Source organism: Macaca nemestrina, chromosome X, assembly GCF_043159975.1.
Source record: "Macaca nemestrina isolate mMacNem1 chromosome X, mMacNem.hap1, whole genome shotgun sequence".
NCBI lineage: Eukaryota > Metazoa > Chordata > Mammalia > Primates > Cercopithecidae > Macaca > Macaca nemestrina.
The window spans coordinates 58,375,929-58,400,044 of NC_092145.1; the positions used below are offsets into that span (position 1 = coordinate 58,375,929).

The 24,116-nt window shown below is 36.9% G+C and overlaps 1 protein-coding gene across 4 annotated transcripts in view; it reads right to left on the reverse strand.

The window, feature by feature from the left end:
* LOC105497495 (diaphanous related formin 2) overlaps nt 1-24,116 on the reverse strand; it is a 919,069-nt gene that overhangs the window by 840,604 nt on the left and 54,349 nt on the right. For all 4 annotated transcript variants that reach the window (XM_071089284.1, XM_071089283.1, XM_071089281.1 and 1 more), the window contains 2 exons: nt 22,617-22,793; nt 3,577-3,681 (listed from right to left, as the gene is read on the reverse strand). In XM_071089284.1, coding sequence (XP_070945385.1) covers nt 3,577-3,681; nt 22,617-22,793 — 282 coding nt within the window. The remainder of the gene's footprint in view (nt 1-3,576; nt 3,682-22,616; nt 22,794-24,116) is intronic.

The following is a 24,116-nucleotide window of genomic DNA, read 5'->3' on the forward strand; positions in this document are numbered from 1 at the left end:
CTCTTTGGTGCCATTAACAGTCTTCTGAATTAAAAGATATGCTATTGACCTAAATTATTTCCTCCCACCAAAAAGACAGAGGACGTATTTGTCCCTTGTTTATTTAGCACAGACATGAGACTAAAAAAAGAATGTGAGCCTGCGTTAACAATTAAAGCAGGTCTATACTCAGTGAAACAACCAGAATATGGCCCATTTAATGATTCATTTTCGCTGCAAAATAACTTCATTTAGCTAAAGCATAAACAGCAATAGATAAGATTTAGTACCCAACAGAAGCTAAGAGAAAATATTTTGGCCATGTCTGGGTTCAACTGTTTGATCATATCCAGACCATACCTGGAAAAGACCTGAAAGAGTATCTGATAATGACAAAAGCAAAACCATAATACATGTATACACATAGACATATAAGTATACTGCAACTTTTAACTACTCATTATACAGGTCAGTCTAACAAATCTGCAGGTGTAGCTGGCATCACTATTTTAAATTATTTCCTACTGAGATTAAAAAAAAAAATGTTGCCTCTCAATGGTTCACATGTCTCAAAAAATATAACTTTACCTATTTTAAAATTTCAAAGATTACGATTTAAATTCAAAATAAACTAGTCTCTTGATATTCTAGGAATGACACACTGGCATTTGACAAACTAATGTTGGGACTTCGGTGGATAACTTTTCCTCATAAACGTCTATATGTGCTGTGAAGTGCCTGTGAGATCCCTTCTAAATTACCAACATATTGTTTCAGGATTACCAATCAGTAGGACAACTTTTGCAATATTAACAAAGCTTGGTTTTCCATTTTTTGAAAACATATGCTGGTGTTTTGAAAATATAGACTCTTCCAGGTTATTTGTGGTCAAATTATCTACATGTACCTATTACCCTAGGTCAGGTCCATAACTACGCTTCCTACAATGAACAATGGACACTAAAATGCAGAAAGGAGGTTCTTTTCCATCCCTCTATTTAAAGGTCATTCATCATGGACAGAGTTACTCAAATTTTTTCCTTTAACATTCACACAATTTAACATTCTCTATTACGGGACTTTAAGAAGAAAAAACTAAGCAATAGTTTTTATTATTATCTTATGGTTTCCTTTAGAGTCTCCTTTTCCATGCTAATTTTAGCGAAGTTAATTACACTACAAAAGACTCTTGTTTGCTTTAGAAACAAGTCTTGACGACATATTGGTGTATAGCTTCATTTTACTTTTATGTCCTTACTCAGGAACCCAGGAGCATGATAGGTATTTCTATCTAAAATTTGGTTTTAGATTCCATACAAAATGACTAATGCAGGTGTTAAAAGGGAAAAATGTACAATTTATGTTAAAATTTAACTACAATTCTCACATGTTTTACATGTGACTATAAAACATTTTTCCATCAGGGACTCTAGCTCTTAACTTTGTTACCTCAAAATGAAAGCTGTGACTAAGAAAGCATTTTCATAAAGTAGTGGTAACTATCATGTCTACTCTAAACGTAAACTTTAGTGTTGTGATAATGAAAAGGTCAAAAGATTATTGTTTGTCACTGAAGGCCAACGCTCTCACCTTCAAAAGGAAATTACATAAATAATTTTTGTGGTTTTAATGATAGAAAACACAGTACTAATTAATGTCTTTCCAAGGTGAGAAAGCTCCAAAACATGCTTGTCAACAGGCTTTCTTCCATCATAATATCTGGGCCATGAAAAATATTAGCAAAAAAATGTATACTCCTAGAAATCTTATCAAACTCCTGTGCATATTTCAGGTACTCATATGTACACTGAATGAAACAAATAAAGGCCATTAAGTAGTTCTGATTTTGAGGCTAATGCCTTAAACATAGAATTTTCATGTCTTTTGAGAAACACTGAATTTCCATCTTTTGAATAATGCAATTCAAATGAGCTCATCTAATATTTATCTAATTTTTTGCATTTTAATCTGAAAAATGAGTATATAACTTGAAGTGTGCATTTCTTTGGTCACTTGAAGAGGAAATAATATGAGAATAAATGAAAACAAGTTCTGCACAGAAATCAAGTAATAATCAAAAGGTCAAGGAATAAGAGTTTCATATAATCATTATATTCAGTCCCACTTACACAAACAACAACAAATGAGTCACAGACTCTAACAAAATCTTATCATTAAAACCACCACATGATTATTCATATATTATTATCTGTACTTTGCACTCAGATTCAGACATATAGATTTACTAGTGTATCAGCCTTTAGGTATTTGAAAAATAACATTGAATGTACATCCTGCATTTCCTAAAGCATTTTACCGTGAACAATAACTTGAGTGCAAAAATGAGAAGAGATTCATCAGAATTTCAAAGTAAAACCCTATGCATCACCTAATTCTATTGAAAACGACGCTCATGGCAAATTTCACTTATCACTTGAAACATATTTCTGCCCTTGGATACCAGAAGCAAATTAAAAAACATGCTGTTGCTCTGCTATGGTGGAGCTGCAATGTGTTATGTTTAAATAGTTCAGCATTCAGATGTAGCTTGCTTAAAGTACAATATAGAATCAATACAATCGTAGAATTCACGGCAAAATGCATTAGTAATTGCCACTGGAATTGCTGTACTGAAATAGCATTAATAGGATAGCCAAATAACTTTAGAATATATTTTTTCAATGAAGACTTGTTTTCTGCAATAGTCAACTTATGAAATTTAAAACGCATGAACTAAATGTGTACGTGTGTGTACACATATATGTATACACACAAAATATCACATATACACACATACAGTGGTTTTATGAACTCTAGGTATTAAAAGCTTTTTCTTTACAGAAATGTAAAAGATGCATTTTACTATTTCAAAAATACAACTTTTTTTTACCCCAAAAAAAAAAAAAAATCAAAGCTTAAGACTATATTCGGATGTGCATTAGGAAGTGAACAGAGCAAAATACTCTACTAAAACCAAAGTTTCCTATTAATAACAAGTCCTTTCAATGCACTTTACTTTCAAGTCTTGGGACTCACAAACAGATTTGATTAAAGCTCCTATTAGGTGACATCCTTTACTTTAAATGAAGCTATACAATAGCAATTATGAGGCAGCTTACATAGTTTGCATCATATAAAATTAAGAAAAAAGCTAACTGTTAATTAAAAAGTACTGCTCTAAGTTTCATGCAAGTAGACACCAGACATGCAGCTTTAATGTAAACTGAAGCTGTGACTATGCTAAGTTGTGCCTTCTTCAAAATCCGAAATTTTCATCTAACCACATTTGGAGCAGAATATCTGCAAAATGCAGTCAATTTTCAGTATGTACACAAAAGCTCAGGACTGGATTGGATTACCTCAGAGCTTTATATCCTTTGTCTAGCTTATAATAATGGAAGTGTCTCATTTCTAATGATGAATAGTTTAAAAATATATATTTAATACTAAATGTGTAATACATATATAAATTGTTTTCTGAACAGTCTATGGAGTACAATGAGGTAATGTGAAGAGCTGAGGTTTGTTTATTTTTAAGCAGAATGATGCTAAGCTCATTGCTCATTCTGTTGGTGCTAGAAAAATCTCCCTACTTACAGATTTGGCAGTGGCAGAAATATACTGGACAACCATCTCACGTTTGGTGGTAAAATCTTTGTTTCGTAAAGGAGCTTTTTTTTCTTCATTAAGGTTCATGTCCTCCTGTAAGAAATAACATTTACTGTGAGCATTGATAAATTTCCACTTAAGAGCTTCAAAAGTGATTAATAAACATTAATAATTTCTGTGTCTTAAAATACTAATTCATGTGGTGACTAATGTCAAAAATCCCTTTCTGGGATACTCCACTATTATTTTTCACTCTAGATACCACAGTGTTGTGTAAATTGTACCATGTATTTATGGTTCACATCTCTACCTAGCCAAATACTGAGCAGAAAGAAGAAAGTATTTTTAAAACCATTCCACAGAATAAACTGGCAGTTTGTAACACAGATATACACAATATCTATGCTAACAAAGCTCTTTATTTATCTTGATAGCAAACACACACACAAAATGCTGTTTGGCATATGCTCCCTTAGGATCGCTATTATCTGAGAAAGCAAATATAATTTGCAAATTGGCAGGGTCTATATATCTATAATATGTCACTGAAGAAAGTTCACAAGAAGTTGATGGATTTGGAAAAGAAAAAAAGCAGAAACTGCTGTATTGCGGTAATAAATGTCACTCATTAGAGGGAAAAGTATTCAGTTACAAGAACACATTGTTTTGAGGTTCAATAAACTTTAATTCAATTGGAAATCTACCTTTATTTTGTGATATATACATTTATAACACTTTGACTAGACACATTGTTTTTGTTCATTTTGAAATTCATAGTAATCCTTGTGACATATGAACACACGCTTCACAGGGTCACAAAACCAAGTTGGAAATGATTGTGCTTCAAAATGCAACACCAAATGAAAAGTCAACCTACAGAATGGGTGAAAATGTTTACAAATCATATGTCTGATATAGATGTGTACCCAGATATACAAAGAACGTTTACAACTCAATAATAAAAAGACAAAAGTCCAACAACAAATGAGCAAAACACTTGAATAGACATTTCTCTAAAGAAGATATACAGGCCGGGCGCAGTGGCTCACGCCTGTAATCCCAACACTATGGGAGGCTAAAGCAGGTGGATCACGAGGTCAGGAGATCAAGACCATCCTGGCTAACATGGTGAAACTCCATCTCTACTAAAAATACAAAAAATTAGCCAGGTGTGGTGGCGAACACCTGTAGTCCCAGCTACTCCGGAGGCTGAGACAGGAGAATGGCATGAACCCAAGAGGTGGAGCTTGCAGTGAGCCAAGATGGCACCACTGCACTCCAGCCTGGCAAAAAAGAGGAGGAGGAGGAGGAGGAGGAGGAGGAGGAGGAGGAGAAGGAGGAGGAGAAGGAGAAGAAGGAGGAGGAGAAGGAGAAGGAGGAGGAGGAGGAGAAGAAGGAGGAGGAGGAGGAGGAGGAGGAGGAGGAGGAGGAGGAGAAGGAGGAGGAGAAGGAGGAGGAGAAGGAGGAGAAGGAGGAGGAGAAGGAGGAGGAGGAGAAGAAGGAGAAGGAGGAGGAGAAGGAGGAGGAGGAGAAGAAGGAGAAGGAGGAGAAGAAGGAGAAGGAGGAGAAGAAGGAGAAGAAGGAGAAGGAGGAGAAGAAGGAGAAGAAGGAGAAGAAGGAGAAGGAGGAGGAGAAGAAGGAGAAGAAGGAGAAGGAGGAGGAGAAGAAGGAGAAGAAGGAGGAGGAGGAGGAGAAGAAGGAGAAGAAGGAGGAGGAGAAGGAGGAGGAGAAGGAGGAGGAGAAGGAGGAGAAGGAGGAGGAGAAGGAGAAGAAGGAGAAGAAGGAGAAGAAGGAGAAGGAGGAGGAGGAGGAGGAGGAGGAGAAGAAGAAGAAGAGGAAGAAGAAGAGGAAGAAGAAGAGGAAGAAGAAGAGGAAGAAGAAGAGAAAGAAGAAGAGGAAAGAAGAAAGAAGAAAGAAGAAAGAAGAAAGAAGAAAGAAGAAAGAAGAAAGAAGAAGAAGAAGAAGAAGAAGAAGAAGAAGAAGAAGAAGAAGAAGAAGAAGAAGAAGAAGAAGAAGAAGAAGAAGAAGAAGAAAAAAAAGAAGATATACAAATGGCCAATAAGCACAGGAAAAGATATTCAACATCATTAGTCAGTAGGGAAATGTGAATCAAAACCACAATGAGATACTACTTCACTTTTACTAGGATAGCTAGAAAAAAAGAGGAAAATAATAAATGTTGGCAATGAATTGAAGAAAGTGGAACCTTCACACATTGCTGGTGGGAAAGAGAAATGATACAACCACTTTGGAAAACAGTCTGGCAGTTCCTCCAAAAGTTAAACAGATTTATCTACCATATGACCCAGTTTACATACCTAAGCAAAATGAAAACATATGTCTATACAAAAACTTGCACACGAATGTTCATAGCATCATTATTGATAATAGCCAAGGAGTAGAAACAATCCAAACATCCATCAATGGATGAATGGATAAACAAAATGTGGCATATCATACAATGAAATATTACTCAGCTCTAAAAAGGAATGAAGTGCTGATACATGCTGTAATCTGGATGAATCTTGAAATCACATTATGCTAAGTGAAATAAGCATTATAAAAGACCACATATTCTACGATTCTGTTCATATTAAATGTCCAAAATAGGCAAATTTATAGGGACGAAAAATAAATTAGATGTTGCCAGGGCCAGGGGAGAAGAGGAGGGAGTTTGGATTATGACTGATTATGGGTATGGTATTTCCTTATGGGGTGAAACAACTGTTCTAAAAGTTGTTGTGATAGTTTCACACTCTTTGAATATACAAAAAAAAAAAACTATGAATTTGGCCATACACAGTGACTCACGCTTATAATCCTAGCACTTTGGGAGGCCCAAGAAGGAAGATCACTTGAGCCCAGGAGTTTGAGACCAGCCTGGGCAACATGGCAAGACCTCGCTTCTACAAAAACTTTTTAAAACTTAGCTGAACATGGTGGTGTGCATGTCCCAGCTACTTGGGAGACTGAGGCAGGAGGGTCGCTTGAGGCCAGGAGGTGGAGGTTGCAGTGAGCTGTGTTCCTGCCACTTGCACTCCGGCCTGGAAATCAGAGCAAGACCCTGTCTCGAAAGAAAGAGAAAGAGAGAGAGAGAGAGAGAGAGAGAGAGAGAGAGAGAGAATAAAGAAGCACATTGTAAAAGGGTGAATTTTATAGTATGTGAATCATATCTACATTTTTTAAGGAAAAGAAATCTGTATTTTTATCCCTTTACTCTTACAGAAATTCTGAGCATTCTATTTTTTTAATAAAGTAAACTAATTGGCAAAGAACAGTATCAGTTACTTTTTATTATTATTATTATTTTTTTTTTGAGACAGAGTCTTGCTCTGTCGCCTAGGCTGGAGTGCAGTGGCGCGATCTCCACTCACCGCAAGCTCTGCCCCGCGGGTTCATGCTATTCTCCTGCCTCAGCCTCCCGAGTAGCTGGGACTACAGGCACCTGCCACCATGCTCGGTTAATTTTTCATATTTTTAGTAGAGGCAGGGTTTCTCCGTGTTAGCCAGGATGGTCTCGATCTCCTGACCTCATGATCCGCCCACCTCGGCCTCCCAAAGTGCTGGGATTACAGGCGTGAGCCACTGCGCCCGGCATCAAAGTTATTTTTAAAGATGCATATGTGAGAATGTGGAAGACAATCCTCAAAAGTAGACAAACTGCATCTATCTATTGAATAGTAACTGTTGACAGCAAAAATCTATATTTGCAACCACTGAAGCAACTCCTATGATGATTCATTCATAGTCAATACTTATAAATTTTGTGTGTATATATATATATATACATCACCTCTCTTCCCAATTACCTGGATCACTGTCTCTATCCCCACTTTTCTATCTAATGTTATTTCTCATTTGGATATTTTACTTGTTAATGACTTACTAGAAGGCAGAAGACATCTTTTTCCTCTCTCTCTCTCATAGGCTCTGGCATTGTTGAATCAAAGTAGAATCATCGAAACTAGGTTGGATAGCACTTACAATGTGGTCCGCAGACGCTCATCTACGATTTGTATCTATTTCCTCTTTTTTTTTTTTTTTTTTTTTTTTTTTGAGGTGGAGACTTGCTCTGTTGCCCAGGCTGGAGTGCAGTGGCCTGATCTTGACTCACTGCAACCTCCGCTTCCCAAGCTCAAGTGATTCTCCTGCCTCAGCCTCACAAGTAGCTGGGATTACAGGCATGCACCACCACACCCAGCTAATTTTTTTGTATTTTTAGAGACGGGGTTTTGCCATGTTGGCCAGGGTGGTCTCAAACTCCTGGCCTCAAGTGATCCATCCGCCTTGGCCTCCCAAAGTGCTGGGATAACAAGCGTGAGTCACCATGCCCAGCGTATGTATCTATTTCAACTGACAGGGAACTCCCTACCTCCTCAGGCAGCCCCATTCATCTTAGGGTAATTTAATTTTTGCCAAATTTTTCCTTCGATGACTGGACATGAAATATGTACAACAAAATAATGTGTGTTAAGATGGGTGGCATGACCTTTTTTCTTCTCTACTTTTAAAATTTTGAATCACTTATTTACTGAACACATACTACACACCAGAAACTATGCTAGGCTATCTAATCTGGTAGACTGTTTTTACACTCAAATTAAAGATTATTTATAAAGCACTTAGAACAATACCTGACAGTAAATGCTATATATGTTTGTTGAATAAATAATTTATGGTCTAGTAGTAACAAGTAATTCTAACTGAGGCATGTATCAGATTCTTTGAAAACACAGAGGGCAGATGGAAAGGTCAGAGATGTCTTTACCAGGTTGTGAGTCTCAAAGGATGAAAAAACTCTGACTGGAAGGAGGGAGACCAGTCAGGAAACTCTAGTGGTCATGTATCATGTTTTGCTGCCCAACATCACTTGAACATGCCCTCTACAATTTAATACATCCTCACATTGTCAGTCCCACCTGACAAAGGTATAATCTATAAAAACTACATTTGTCAGTCTCCCTTTTAACTAGAGTGCAGGCATGTGGCTTCGTCTCCACCCATAAAATGCATGTATAGGAGGTGTAGATTTAGAAGTGAACTATGTGAGGAAGCAGGCCACAAATAGGCCATCCATTTTGCTGATGCAGTTGGCAACAGAGGTGATGTTGTTACAGAACTGACGGCATTAACTGTGTCTTTTTCTTTAAGACATTTTGATCAAATGGTTCTGGGATAAGAGCTCCTTAATCGGAACTGTATTTCAGTTGTGTGGTTCTGGAAGTTATTCCTATAATGTTATCTGGAGCCTGTTTCTGCAACTCTCTTAATTCAAGAACTACCTAATATCCCCTAAAATTATATTCTATTTAAACCTGCCAGAGTGGATTTTTCTTATGTTCAATAATTTGGGATGAAGTAATTTAAGTGACTAGAGATAAGAGTCGAACTAAGAAGAAATGTCAGATTGGACAGAAGGAAATTAATTCAAGAGCCACATAAATGTTATTTGAAGACCACATTCCTTCTTCCAGGCTAAAGTACTCAACTTATCTTCATGTAACATGGGTTGGTGTCCACATCTCTCTCTTAAGTACTCTGTGGTTTAACAAATGCAAGGAAGGAAAGAACGTCCACCTCCCTCACCTTGAAATACTTACACCTCTATTAATTCACCCTCTGATTTTATTACCTTACTGGCTAAGTACATCATTCTGCTGACTCATATTGTTTTTGTTTTCATCAAAATCCCTATGTTCTGCTCACATATGCTGGGCTATGTCTCTATTGCCTAAAAAAATTCTGGTTAAATTTCATTCTCCTGTAAATGTGGTTATTATCAATCTGCATCCTCCAAGTAGAATCAACTCTGGAACGCTGACAAGATTAAGTGTCTGTATTTGTATACTTCACAGCCGGGCCTAAGAGTGTGGTAGTGTCACCTTTGGCAGTCTCTAGGTAGAGAGTTTCTGTGCTTCCAGTGACATTTCTACATTACTATGTACCCATTCAGTTTTTAATGGCACACACTGCTGATATCATGCCATCACAGAATTATTTTGTAGGGAGGCAGGCAGGACAATAAGAGCAATGTAAGATTATACACCTCAGAGGAATGTTGTCAGTACTGAGTGTGATCGTGCATGACAAGCCTGGTGTATATTAACTAGCTTTCAAAGAATGCTAGCTATTAGCGTTATCACCTCCCAACCTCAGGCTTTTAACCACTTTTCATCTTACCCCTTACGTTTTAATAATGCTAGGTTGTTTGTAGTTTTGCTACATAAACTGTGTTGTTACACACTCATTATTTCGTTCATGATGTTGTTCTCCCTGACTGAAATGTGGTCATCTTTACCATCCTCTCCATCTGTTAATGCGATCCTTGCCCCCTCCAAATTCACATCTGGTTAAGTATTATACTTCAAGACTATGCTCAACCACTAATTTTTCAGGAAGATTTCTCCTAAAGCACCTGATTTGAAAATAACTACCCTTATCCTATTCTTCCATATTAATTCCTTATGTGTCACTTACATTGAAATTATGTGATAAATCTATCTCCTCTAAACTCGAAGCTGAGAATAGGAACTTACTTATCTTTGTACTCCTAGCAAAAAGCGTAATTCCTGGAACGCAGTAAACGTTTAATAAATATTTGTTGAACCAATGTGATATTTAAGACCTTTTCTTTAAATATATTAACTTGCTTTAGAATCAACAACAGGTTTTTATACTTATAAATTTGCTGCATAGGTTGATTGGAAATGAGTATCATTCATGTTAAGAGACCATAATGACTCATTTTATTCTTATAGAAATAAGATACATATTACTAATTAGGCAGCTAACACTTCCAAATCATTAACTCCAGATCTATAATACAATAATAAAGCTAAATAGAGCAATATTCATAACTCAGTATTAACTCTAAACAGCATAATTGAATATGAAACTATTTCTAAACATACTGATTTCCTATGGTATTCAAAACAAAAGCAAGCTTTTAGCATGTTTAACATTTGATATATCTATAATACATGAGAAAGAATGTAGTATTTTGTGGTTTTAAAAAACACTGTTTGAATTCTAAAGAATGGACCACTTATAATGTTTTTAAAGCCACATTTGTAAATACTAAACCATTTTTTAAGCTTCTCACATGCTGTGATACAATTTCCCATTATGGACAAATTCCTACACTTCAGCAAACATTATATTCTTAAAGTTATTACTGAGAAGCCATATAAGAATAGGATCAAATGAGAAGGTCAAAAGTTGAACCAGCTGCCTATTCATTCATTTGTATTCTCATTCATTCATTCTTCAATTCTCACTCATTAGTCAATTTTCTCCACAATAATCAGAATCATGTTATACTCAAATCCAGTACCTTAGCGATACTTTGTAAACTTAATGATATGTGTTGAGAAGCTTATTTTGAATTTTCTTTCTTTGTTTTTTTTTTTTTTTTTTTTTGAGACGGAGTCTCGCGCTGTCACCCAGGCTGGAGTGCAGTGGCCGGATCTCAGCTCACTGCAAGCTCCGCCTCCCGGGTTCACGCCATTCTCCTGCCTCCACCTCCCGAGTAGCTGGGACTACAGGCGTCCGCCACCTCAGCCGGCTAGTTTTTTGTATTTTTTAGTAGAGACGGGGTTTCACCGTGTTAACCAGGATGGTCTCGATCTCCTGACCTCGTGATCCGCCCGTCTCGGCCTCCCAAAGTGCTGGGATTACAGGCTTGAGCCAGAATTTTCTTTCTTTAATAACAACTGACAAAAGGTACCATGGCATTAGAGAAACACTTGGTAAAAGCAGCTGAAAGAATCCATGCAAAACAACATGGCAAAAAGCTGAAGTACATTTCTTTGTCAGCAAATACTGACGTATCAGAAGACACATATAGATCATTACTGAAAATTTGCTAAAGCAAGTATTTAAACAATTAGTGTAGGAGGTTTACTATATAGTTGGATAAAAATATAGCCTTTTTAAAAACATCTCACCTTATAGTATTTGCTAGATTGTTTCTATAATGACATATATAAACTACTCTTATTTGAGTCACCAATAGAACAATTTAACAGACAAAACATATAACCAAAATAAATGATTTATTTAATAAAAAGAGGTTTTGTGGAAAAACTATAAGGGAAGGAGTCCTGAGTCAGGCAAACCCACACGTAAAATTCAAGGCCATTGCAAGAAGTTGAAACTGAAGTACACAGAGTACTACATAGAGTCAAGAAGATTGTTCTTCTTTAAATAAAAGCAAGATATTTCAAATACAATAAAATATTTACAATATTTTGAAATGAAATAGGAAGTTAACATGAAAACCAGAGATATTTCTGGTTATTTCAAGATAAAGTATTTTAAAACTGTGAAAATTAGCCAGGCACAGTGCCATGCCTGTAATCCCAGCACTTCGAGAAGCTAAGACAGGCGGATCACCTGAGATCAGGAGTTCGAGACCAGCCTGGCCAACATGGCAAAACCCCATCTCTACTAAAAATACAAAAATTAGCCAGGCGTGGTGGTGGGCACCTGTAATCCCAGCTACTCAGGAGGCTGAGGCAAGAGAATCTCTTGAACCCAGGAGGCAAAGGTTGCAGTGAGCAGAGATCGCGCAGCTGCACTCCAGCCTAGGTGACAGAGTGAGTCTCCGTCTCAAAAAAAAAAATACAAAAACAAAAACAAACTTGAAATTTAGCATGAGTTAGGCATTTTTCATTTATGAAAAGAAAAGAAATTCCTTGACATTTTAACAATTAGTAAGAAAGTAACTCCTTTTCAAACCTACTTTACTGGAAAAGCCACAAAGACAGACCCAACTTCCAAGTCTGTCCCAACAGACCCAACTTCCAAGTCAGTCCCCTTCACCCTTGCTTGAATTACTTCCTCTTTCTTCCTGGTGTTAGATGTACTGTCTGGAACAGGCATGAGTACACACACAAACATGAGGATGAGGGTTTACACATTACTAATGTAGAAGAAAAAATGGAAAGAGCTCATCTTCCCAGTGGTATTTGTTGAAGACCCATTTATTAAAGTCCATTTTGAACCCATTTATTTAGAAATGTAAAAATACAATACTCCAGATTAGTTGCAAGAATAACTGGTTGTCGTCAAGTAAGACAGGAATTTACTAGTCATAGTTCAGCAGGAAATCTTTGCTTGATTCATGGATTGGTCTGATAAAAGTTAATCTACAATTTAGTAAGTTGCTAATGGTGTACTTGTTCCATTTGAACCTACAAATCTTTGTCAGATTTATGTTTCAATTACGAGAGAAATTAAACCAAATATCAAAATAAAATGAACTTGGAGCTAAACTTTCTAATTACCGCCTATTTTTAAGCAAGACATAAAAAAGGACATAGTGACACAGTTCTCACTAAAAAGTTATTAATCATGACAGCAAAGACTTTTGTATGATTAAGAAATAAACTCATTTTAAATCATTTTAAAATATTGTTCATGTTTTTCTTGTTTTTACTGTGTATATTTTATAATGTACATATTAATATTAGTACATACAGGCATGTATATAATGTTTAAAATATATTAGGGCTACTTACTCAAACATATATATACACACACACACACACACACACACACACACACATATATATATATATGTATTTTTTTTTTTTTCCTGAGGTGGAAATAAAAGGTTTAGAGACTCTTGGACTAGTCCAGAGGTTGGCAAACTTTCTCTGTAAATTTCCAGACAGTAAATATTTTAGGTTTTGCAGACCATATAGTCTTTGTCTCAACTACTCAACTCTACTATAGCACAAAGAAGCTATAGACAATAGATAAACAAATGGGCGTGGATACATTCAATAAAACTTTATTTGTGGACACTGAAATTCATATAACTTTCATGTGCCCTGAAACAGTCTTTTTTGGGTGACAATTTAAAAATATAAAACCATTCTTAGCAGGCTATACAAAATAAAAACCTTGTGGCAGGGATAGTACCTTTGACATCTTTATGTCTGCTGTACCTAACAAAGTATCTGGCATTCAGTAAAGAGTTGTCAAATAAACTTCACCATGACACAGAAATTTGTGTTTTCTTTTATAACTCCGCCTTATGTTCCAATATATCACCCTTGCCAGAACATAAGCTCCTTGATGGTAGGGATTTTCTTTAGGTTGTTCACTGCTCTCTTCTCAGACCTTAAAACAGTATTGGGCGTATGGAAGGCATGGGACTTTGATGAAACTGTTCAAATTTTGAGAACATTTACGCCAAAAAATAAAGACGGATAATAGAGAAGTAACACTGGGTTTCAGTGTATTTAGGTGGTGTTCTCTGCTTCCATCCCGAGCCCCTGCACAGGGCTAAGTTCCCACAGTAGCCTATTCACAGCTATCCTAGTGCTATGGAAATCATTTACTTACTTTTCTCCCTGAGTAAACGCTGAACTCTCTGAGGGTAAGGGAGGTGCCGCATTCTTTTACACTTCCAACACGTAGCATCCTACCTGGCACATTGCACATATCAACAAACAGTTGCTTAAATACACTCATGCAAATAAATACTAGTAGACTCCTTCGAAACAGAAGAAATATTTTTGAAAGCATTTCTCTGTACAAACCAAGAACAGAGCCAAGTTTTTAAAAAATCATGCTTAGCAATAAAATTAAAAATTGACCCAGATTTAGTTACCTTTAAATCTGTTTACTGGGTAAGTTTTGCTCCTCTTTTATAAGCTCTTCATGGGAGTTTTATAAGAAAATAAAACATGTTGTCTAGAAATGCCTCTGGCATTATCTCAGTCTAATGATATGGAGTAAGGATATTGAAAATGTAAATATAACCTATGGATATTATGCTGTCTAGACAATTTCTGAGAATCTAGTAATTTCTGACAACTATTTCCATGTCTTCTTATAGATTTTAAGACCTAGTTTACCGGCCGGGCGCGGTGGCTCAAGCCTGTAATCCCAGCACTTTGGGAGGCCGAGGTGGGCGGATCACAAGGTCAGGAGATCGAGACCACAGTGAAACCCCGTCTCTACTAAAAATACAAAAAATTAGCCGGGCGCGGTGGCGGGCGCCTGTAGTCCCAGCTACTCAGGAGGCTGAGGCAGGAGAATGGCGTGAACCCAGGAGGCGGAGCTTGCAGTGAGCCGAGATCGCGCCACTGCACTCCAGCCTGGGCAACAGCGTGAGACTCCGTCTCAAAAAAAAAAAAAAAAAAAAAAAAAAAGACCTAGTTTACCAATAACTTATTTTGTGCTACCTAACTATTAATTAAAATTACTTATTCTGAGGGCACGAAAAGATTCATCCAAGCTAACTAACTTCTAAAAGACTAGGGTTGGGTGAGAAAGAAACCCATAATAGCAGTCAATGGAGAACAAGGATGCTTGGGTTAATGTACAACACCTGGTGTTCAAACACAACTATTCTCTCTAAATTAATGAAAGGGAAAAGTGAGAGAATAAAAATTAAAAGCTTTGGGATTACTTATGAGAGTTCTAGCAGATGGAATAATTTAGTATTTATTGCATATAACTACTTATCATTAAATTATGACAAAAATGCAAAGTATATTAATATAAATTACTCAATAGAAAAGAGTGTAAAACATCAAATTTGCATGTATAATCATATATTAAACATTACCTTTAATAAATTAGGTTGAAATTAAATATGGCTAGAGGTTAATCATAAATCATCACTAGCCTCATCTTTTGCATGAGACAAACTATTTAATTACCTATATTAGAACACAGTCCTTATTGATGTATCTATAGGTTGCCAATGTAACCTGAACCTCCACTTGAGAGTTCCTTGTGCTGCTAATAGAAATCAAATTCCAACTTGAACTCCCCAGGGAATTTCTAGGGGTTTACGTTTTTAATCTTAAAATGAAAATCTCCCCTCTCCTAACACCCCTCTCCCCAAAAAGAACTCTAATTGCATAATTCAGTCTGGATGAAAACACTATTAAGCATTTAACAGTCCCTAAGCTGTATACTCAATGTACAAAAACCAGCTCAGTTATTCTCAGTAAGCTCAAAGGTTATGACAACTTAAAATGTTGAAGAGTTATTCAATTACGGCATTATTAATTTCCTTACATTTAAAGTAGAATTGAGGAGATATTTCATCCAATCCTAATTAGAGGCAATACAAAATGCTTCTGATCAATATGAGAAGAGTTATGAATATGAACCGCTTTAGTTCAGTCATCTTTAAAAGCCACCAAATATAGGCCACCAATATAGTGTAACCCCCAGCACTCTGGGAGGCCAAGTCAGGAGGACTGCTTGAGTCCAGGAGTTTGAGATCAGCCTGGGCAAAATAGCAAGACCCACATCTCTACAAAACAATAAAACAATTAGCCAGGCATAGTGGCACATGCATACAGTCTCAGCTACTCAGGACGCTGAGGTGGGAGGATTGTGTGATCCCAGAAGGTCAAGGCCGCAGTGAGCCATGATCGCACCACTGCACTACAGCCTAAGGGACACAGCAAGACTCCATCTCAAAAGAAGAAAAAAAGAAAAAGAAAAAAAGTTACCAATAATAATAACATGGAAGGAGTGTTGTTTTCATCCTACTACCTTTACCCACTTGTGGAAGATCGAAAACATGACTCTGGGTAGGGGAGGGGACAAGAATCTTTTTTTTTTGAGACGGAGTCTCACTCTGTCGCCCAGGCTGGAGTGCAGTGGCCGGATCTCAGCTCACTGCAAGCTCCGTCTCCTGGGTTTACGCCATTCTCCTGCCTCAGTCTCCTGAGTAGCTGGGACTACAGACGCCTGCCACCTCGCCCGGCTAGTTTTTTGTATTTTTTAGTAGAGACGGGACTACAGACGCCTGCCACCTCGCCCGGCTAGTTTTTTGTATTTTTTAGTAGAGACGGGGTTTCACCGTGTTAGCCAGGATGGTCTCGATCTCCTGACCTTGTGATCCGCCCGTCTCGACCTCCCAGAGTGCTGGGATTACAGGCGAGCCACCATGCCCAGCCTGGAGACAAGAATCTTAAAGAGCAAGTGTGATTTACCCCATGCAGGTAATTTTAACAATTTTATAAAAGCAGTGGTTTTAATTCTTGAAAATTTTAGTAAAAGAACCACTTCTCAATTTTCAATTAGCAGTTAGTAACCATACTCTAAATACAAAATTCAGTTTTACAAACTATGAAAGACACTCTCTTAATAAAGAGCTCTATAAAATAAACAATCATCAAAAAATTTCAAGGCCAGATGCCGTGGCTCATGCCTATAATCCCAGCACTTTGGAGGCCAAGTCAGGAGGATTTCTTGAGCCTAGGAGTTCGAGACCAGCTTGGGCAACATGGCAAAATCTCATCTCCACAAAAAATAAACAAAAAATCGCGTTTATTTGGCACATGCCTGTAGTCCCAGATACTTGGGAGGCTGAGGTGGGAGGAGGGCATGAGCCGAGGAGTTTGAGGCTGCTGTGACCCCTGATCCAACCTGGGTAACAGAGCAAGGCCCAGTCTCTAAATAAACAAAAAAACAAATAAATACTTATTTCAGATTTGGAACTTTAAACTTGCCAGCAATAGCCATTGATACCATTACTTAGAAAGTCCCTTTAAAATTGCATCATTGAGGCCGGGCGCAGTGGCTCAAGCCTGTAATCCCAGCACTTTGGGAGGCCAAGGCGGGCGGATCACAAGGTCAGGAGTTCGAGACCAGCCTGGCCAATATGGTGAAACCCCGTCTCTCCTAAAAATACAAAAATTAGCCAGGGGTGGTGGCAGACGCCTGTAGTCCCAGCTACTCAGGAGGCTGAGGCAGGAGAATCGCTTGAACCCGGGAGGCGGAGGTTGTAGTGAGCCAAGATCCGGCCACTGCACTCCAGCCTGGGAGACAGAGCAAGACTCCGTCTCAAAAAAAAAAAAAAAAAAAAAAAAATTGCATCATTGAATAAGCACAATACAAAAAGTGATGCACCAATGCACAGAATAGATGCCAGAGTCAATGAGATATTAGTAGTCTACTAATACACTAGTAAAACCAGACTACTCAGTTAACTGAAATTATTTCAAAAGTCTTCTTAGCTAGGAAGAATCAAGTGATTCGTGAAATGATCCATTAGTAATTAAGTAAAAAGAGCTACCTTTTTTTTAAAAAAAAAAACATGTCCTGCAGTAATTTTAGATTTAGTTCAATTATCTATATCTAGAAGCCCATCCAATGAGAACTGCTGTTGATAGATATGATCCTCAGGCATGACAAGAGTTTCAATTTTCAGAGTAAGAAAGGATTATATTTGAGTATTGTCTTTTGTTAAGTTTTTAACCAAAAGTTTCACCAATACATCATTACCCAGAAATTCTAAATAGTAAATTATAAGGTAATTTATTTCTTGTCAAGCATCTCATATATTATTACTATGTATAATGTTGTGCTATTTGCTGCAATTATTTAAAACGTTTTGGCCGGGCACGGTGGCTCAAGCCTGTAATCCCAGCACTTTGGGAGTCCGAGGCAGGCAGATCACTTGAGGTCGGGAGTTCAAGATCAGCCTGAGCAACATGGAGAAATCCCGTCTCTACTAAAAATCCAAAATTAGCCAGGCATGGTGGTGCCTGTCTGTAATCCCAGCTACTTGCAAGGCTGAGGCAGGAGAATCGCTTGAACTCAGGAGGCGGAGGTTGCAGTGAACCGAGATCGCGCCATTGCACTCCAGCCTGGCCAACAAAAGCAAAACTCTGTCTCAAAAAAAAACCAAAAAACCTTTTACACCTCAAGGTATGTTATCCTAAAATACATATATAGTATTGAAAATAGGTATTCTAAACCTTCATAGTTCTCTAAAGTCTAGAAAAGCCAATCAAGAGAAACAGCACAATAAAGGTACCATCAAAAGACCCAGGAGAAGGAAGATTGTCATAAGAGACACCAAATACGACAAGAACACCTTTTACATTATTTGTACAAGGAAAGACACCAACAGGAGTGAAATAAAAAAGGAGAAATTTTGAATCTGGAAGTCTACTTCTGTGTTTTAGAAACAGAATGACTTAAGTGCTTTTTCCCAATCAACTGTGATAATGACATTTTTAACTGTTTTCCATTGCTAGATTTTTGGACTCATTCTTCTCAACTGATGCTCTGTAAAAAGCAATTACAGACAATGTTCCATTATCAGTAGGAAATAATCCATCCCAGGCTGGCTTTACCTACCACTCTAATGTACCTCTGATTTGCCTTCTACTTCTCCTCAATATGTGTGCAAGGAAAATGTACTAATTTTATATTTAGCCTAAATGAAGCATTATTAAAGGTAGATGTTACAAAAATGTCAATGTTTTATATTTTTATGTACCTAAATTTAAGTTTCAGCTCAGCTACTTATTAGCTTAGTCAAGTTAATGAATCGATTTTCTTACCTCTCTCTAAGCTTCACTTTCCTTATCTGAAAATGGGATAGAACAATCTTCCCTACTTTGTGGTACTGTCCTAAGGATCAACTGAAACAATACATTTAAATGTTTTAGTTTCATGCCTTAGGCATAAGTATACAGTAGATGAAAACTATAGTTATTCATAAAATAATTTGTTCACTGTAAGGTTATTACAGTCAAACTAAGATAATATAGAAAATACATAATATTTAGAGTATAAGTAGACTTCTCTCAAAGTAGAGATATAATCTTTAAAGTTTTCAGTTTAACTTTTGGTTGTTACTTTTAATCAAACCATATTTCTCTGATATCCTATTATATTATACTGTTACTTAAAAATAATGTATGTCCATTTATAAATAAGATTTTTGACTGACAGATAAAATTGTATGTATTTAGCATGTACAGCACGATGTTTTGAAGTATATACTCATTGTGGAATGACTAAATCTAGCTAATTAATATGTGCCTTACCTCACATGCTTGTGTGATTTGATTTAGAGGTTCAGGACATAAAGAGGAATGAGCAAAGAAGACTGAAAAGGAGTGGCCTGAAAGGTAGGAGGAAAACAAGATGAATGTTGAGGAGACAAAAAAAAAAAAGTGTTTCAGATTGGAGAAAATAATCAACTGCATAGAATGCTGCCGACAGGTCAATTATGATGAGAGGCTAGGCATGGTGGCTCACACTTGTAATCCCAGTACTTTGGGAGGCCAAGGCAGGCAGATCACATGAGCTCAGAAGTTCAAGACCAGCCTGAACAATGTAGCAAGACCCTGTCTCTACCAAAAAATACAAAACGATTAGCTGGGTATGGTGGTGCAATGCATGCCTGTAGTCCCAGTTACTGGGGAGGCTAAGGTGGGAGGATCACCCGAGCCCAGGAGATTGAGGCTGCAGTGAGCCAGGATCATGCCACTGCTGCACTCCAGCCTGGGTGAACAAGTGAGATCCTGTCTCAAAAAAAAAAAATTAAGATGAGAACTGAGAATTGACCACGGGATTTGACAGCATGAAGATATCTGGTGACATTGATAAGAGCAGTTTTGACAGAATGGTGGGATGGAAACCTGGTTGGAGTGAGTTTAGAAGAGAAAGTGAGAGGATTAAAACTGGAAGCAGTGCATATAAATAAAATTATTGTGAGGTGCTTTGCTTCAAAGGAGAGTAAATAAGTGGAGTGATAGCTAACAATAGAGAAAGGATCAAAAGAAAGTTTTTTTAAAATGGGACCGCATGTTTATATGCTGCTCAGAATGGTAGAGAGAGAAGAAAAAATTATTGGAGCAATATCTGTGAGTAGGTGAAAGGAATGAAAATTTATACACAAGTAGAAGAATGCAGACCTGAAAATTTCATCTGTGGTGATAGGTAGCAAGACAGATACATGAATGCAGATACTAAAAGGTAAATGTAGTGGTGGGAACCTGTGGAAGTTCTCTTCTGAATGCTTCAGTTTACTCAGTAAATTAAGCAGCAAGGTCATCAGCAGAGAATAAAGATGGGGAAGAGCTCTGAGGTTGGAGCAGCAAAGCAAAGGTGTGAAAGGCATCTAGGAGCGTAGTTGAGGGAACGGAGTAGGGACATATAAACTGATTCTCTGAAAACATAAAGGCCCACCTGGGGCTTCAGAAAAGAACTCTGTGTCCAAATCATAGGGTAGTACTGGATTGGAATAGGCAAAACCTGGAGAATGGGAGGAACACCAGTTAGGAAGCTATTTTAGTAGCCACAAGAAAAAACTAGAGAGGGTTATCATCTAAAGTAGGGCAAGAACAGCTGGAGGACACCTGAGGACACAAATGTAACAGTTATTACAAAAGTGAAACCAATGGGATTTGGCAAGAAATTAGAAGTGAATGAGATAATCAATGAAGGGAAGACGGCCCTGTAATGTTGATTGTAAAAAAACTGAATACGGCAATGCCACTGATGAACTCGGAGAACTATTTCAATACTGCAAAAGGTAGTAACCAAATTGTCAGCAGCTTAAAGCAATGAGTATAATTTTTACCTATAGAGAAGAAAGATTTGAAAAGATAAAAAGTGTTAATAGTATCAAGGAATGTTTCATTGTTTTCAGTGATTAAGGACACTTAGGGTGATAAACTGAGGGGTATCTAGGTAATCAGAAAATACTAGCAATTAAAGACACAACAGAGCTTATTTGATAAAGGAAAGGAATGCTACAAACATTCTGAATGACCCCAAAGTCCAGGTTTTTAACCACTACACAATACATGCTCTGTAAAATTAAGGGTCTTGGAAAGGTAGTGTAAATTGTTTAGCTTCTAAGGAAAACTTCAGAGTTAAAGAGCTTAGAGGTGGAATTATTCTAAAGGATGACACAGTCCAAGGTATAGTCATACCTATAATTAGCTAAATATATAAATGCAAAAGTCAGAGTTTAAAAAACAAGGAACTAAGAGCAAAAAACGTATTGAAGGGGCTATTAGCATAATAGTTGAAATCACCAAAATAAGTAGCAAGGGTAAAGGACAAAAGTATAGCCAGGTGCTATCATCAAGAAAGGTCAGCAGTAACAGACTTCAAAAGAGAAAAGGTTGTTTGTTGAAAGATGGTTTAAAGAAGAGAGCATGAAAGGAGCACCAGGAAAAAGGGTACACCACAGAAGCAGGAAGAAGAGTGAAAAAGGGTAAAAGTGTCAGGACTTGTTTCAGGGGAATACCCAAAATGCCAGTTGTGGCTAGATGGAAGGAATAGTCAAGGAAATTTTTAAAGATAAAGGGAAATTTTATTTGGATTCATTCAACAACTACCAACAAATATTTATTAAAGGCCTACTAACTCTTCTAGGTGTGGGAGATAAATCATGAGGGTAGCAGGAGAGGTGATGATAAGATGTTCCGTAGTGGGCACAGTAGGGTCTAGATTTCATTGATTCTTAACCTTTTATTTTGGTGTAAGGTGACCTTTGAAACTCCTGTGGACTCTTAAGTACCGATAAATAGACAACCACAAAAAATGTACAGTAACATGTGGGATATAATTTTGAATGAATGAATCACCAATCCAGATCTCTAGTTCTTCTCTGGTCAAATTAACCAACGTAATATGGTTTAATTCCTCATTTCTCCCCTCTTCTGCCATAAACTTCTGAATACTCAAAATATTGTATTCATTATCTAATACAGGAAATTATTTAGGCCACAAGCTATAAAACATAGGAAACATGCTAGAAAACATAGGTTGTGTGAATGTTGCTAACAGAACAAACTTGGATGAATTAATTTCTTTGTCTCTTCTATTGTTACTCTCTACCCTCCCAAGTCTATTTCATACACCCAACAAGAGACCTTGTGCTGTTTTCAGCAGAGGACATAGGCCTCTTTTGCTTTGTAGAAACAGACACACGAATCAGTTAGTTGAAAAACTGACTCGATGTCCTAGAGACTACTAAACAGTAGAAAACAAAGATAAATAAAACTGCCTCTACTTGTAGGAGCTCACAGTGGAAGAGATAGACAGGTAAGGACATTTTTGCCATGAGAAAAGAAAAATAAAAAGGATATTTTTGCTAATAGTTTTGTCATATCAAGTTTCTGGTCCCTTCTTTATGTGATATAAACACTGTCCATACAAACAAACCTCCTTAAAACTCAGTGCTATTCCGGGCACACACATTTTAAAATTACATCAAAATTAGGGGTATAACTTACCATCATTTTTTCAAAGAGATCCAATACTTCCTTTTCTGACAAATTCAAAGATCGTTCATCATATAATGGCTGAGCTGCGGGAAACTCACTCATCGCGACTTGAGAATCAATAGGATGTTGAATAAGAGGTTTTTCTTTTTTGACAGTAGATTTTCTAAAACTTGTAATTCGGTCACGCTGCAAACAAAAATAAATAAATAAAAAGCCCTGAGAAAAAGATCAAGAACTACTAACATGAAGAATTGAAACATCAAAACGGTACTTAGTATAATACATATCATTATGGTCTTTTGACAAAATACTATTATAAGCAGCAAGCTCCAGTTAGAGATTGTACTATTTTGAAACCCTGAAGTAGCTCTTCAGCCTCAGAACTCTGGGGGTGAAAAGTATTCTTCAAAAGTAAAACTTAGTCCCTTGTCATTTCTGTTTTGCACAGCAAATAAGTGAAAAAAAAAAAAAAGTCTCGGATCAAAGTCCTGTTGGTTGTTTCAGGGAGAATGTGTCTTTGGTGGCAAATTTACAACTATGAAAAAAGAGAAAGAAACTAAAAAGAGCTACTGATATCCAATTCTAAGAGAAAATTATGGTAATGTTTTTCTCCTTCAAAGCTGCAAAAATTGTGACAAGTACATATGAATAATCTGTCAGTGTAGCAGTAGAATGGTTAAGAGCATGGACTCAAGACAGATTACCTGGGTTTCAGTCCAAGCTCTGCCATTTACTGGCTGAGTAACCCTGTGAAAGTTACTTGGTCTCTCTGTTTCCTCAACTCTGAAATAGGGATAATGATATTACTTACACAGTAGGGTTATTGTGAAATTTAAATAAGTTAATATGTTTATTGCACTTAACTGCTATTTATTATTGTTGTTACTATTATTATTTTCCCCCAGTGTTTTCTTCCCTAAAATGTTGGACCAATGAGGAAGTAAAACAAAGATAAAAACATCACCTTTTCCATTTACTGGAAATATTATAAACAGAAATTTCTTATTCCTACAAATATTATGAAAAACTTGCTATTTTATGGAATATTGACTTCAAACCATTGATTCCATGTAAAATCTCTAATTAATTAGCTTGCTATTTCACATAAAGTGAGTTAATGACTTCAGTTGCATGTAATTAGGATATTCTTTTAAACCACAAAACATGGGACATCAAAAGTTAGTAATGTGCATAAAACTGAATGCAACTCAGTTTTATTATGGTTTCTGTTAGGAAGCACATGCACACCATCAAGTTCACATTAAACAAGCAGACATGTTAAATATCAGGACAGTGTATCTTCACCACCATGTTACCAGAATCCTTATATAATTACTTCAACAATACAAAGAGCATCACAGAAGTTATTACCATAGCTTATGTAAAATTATGTGAACTCATTAATGAGCATACCTTTTATTTTATTAATTCAAAGAACACTTTTTTAAAACCAAAAAGTATACTTTGAAAGAAATGTAAGCAGTTTTAAGCAGCTTATTTAGGATTACA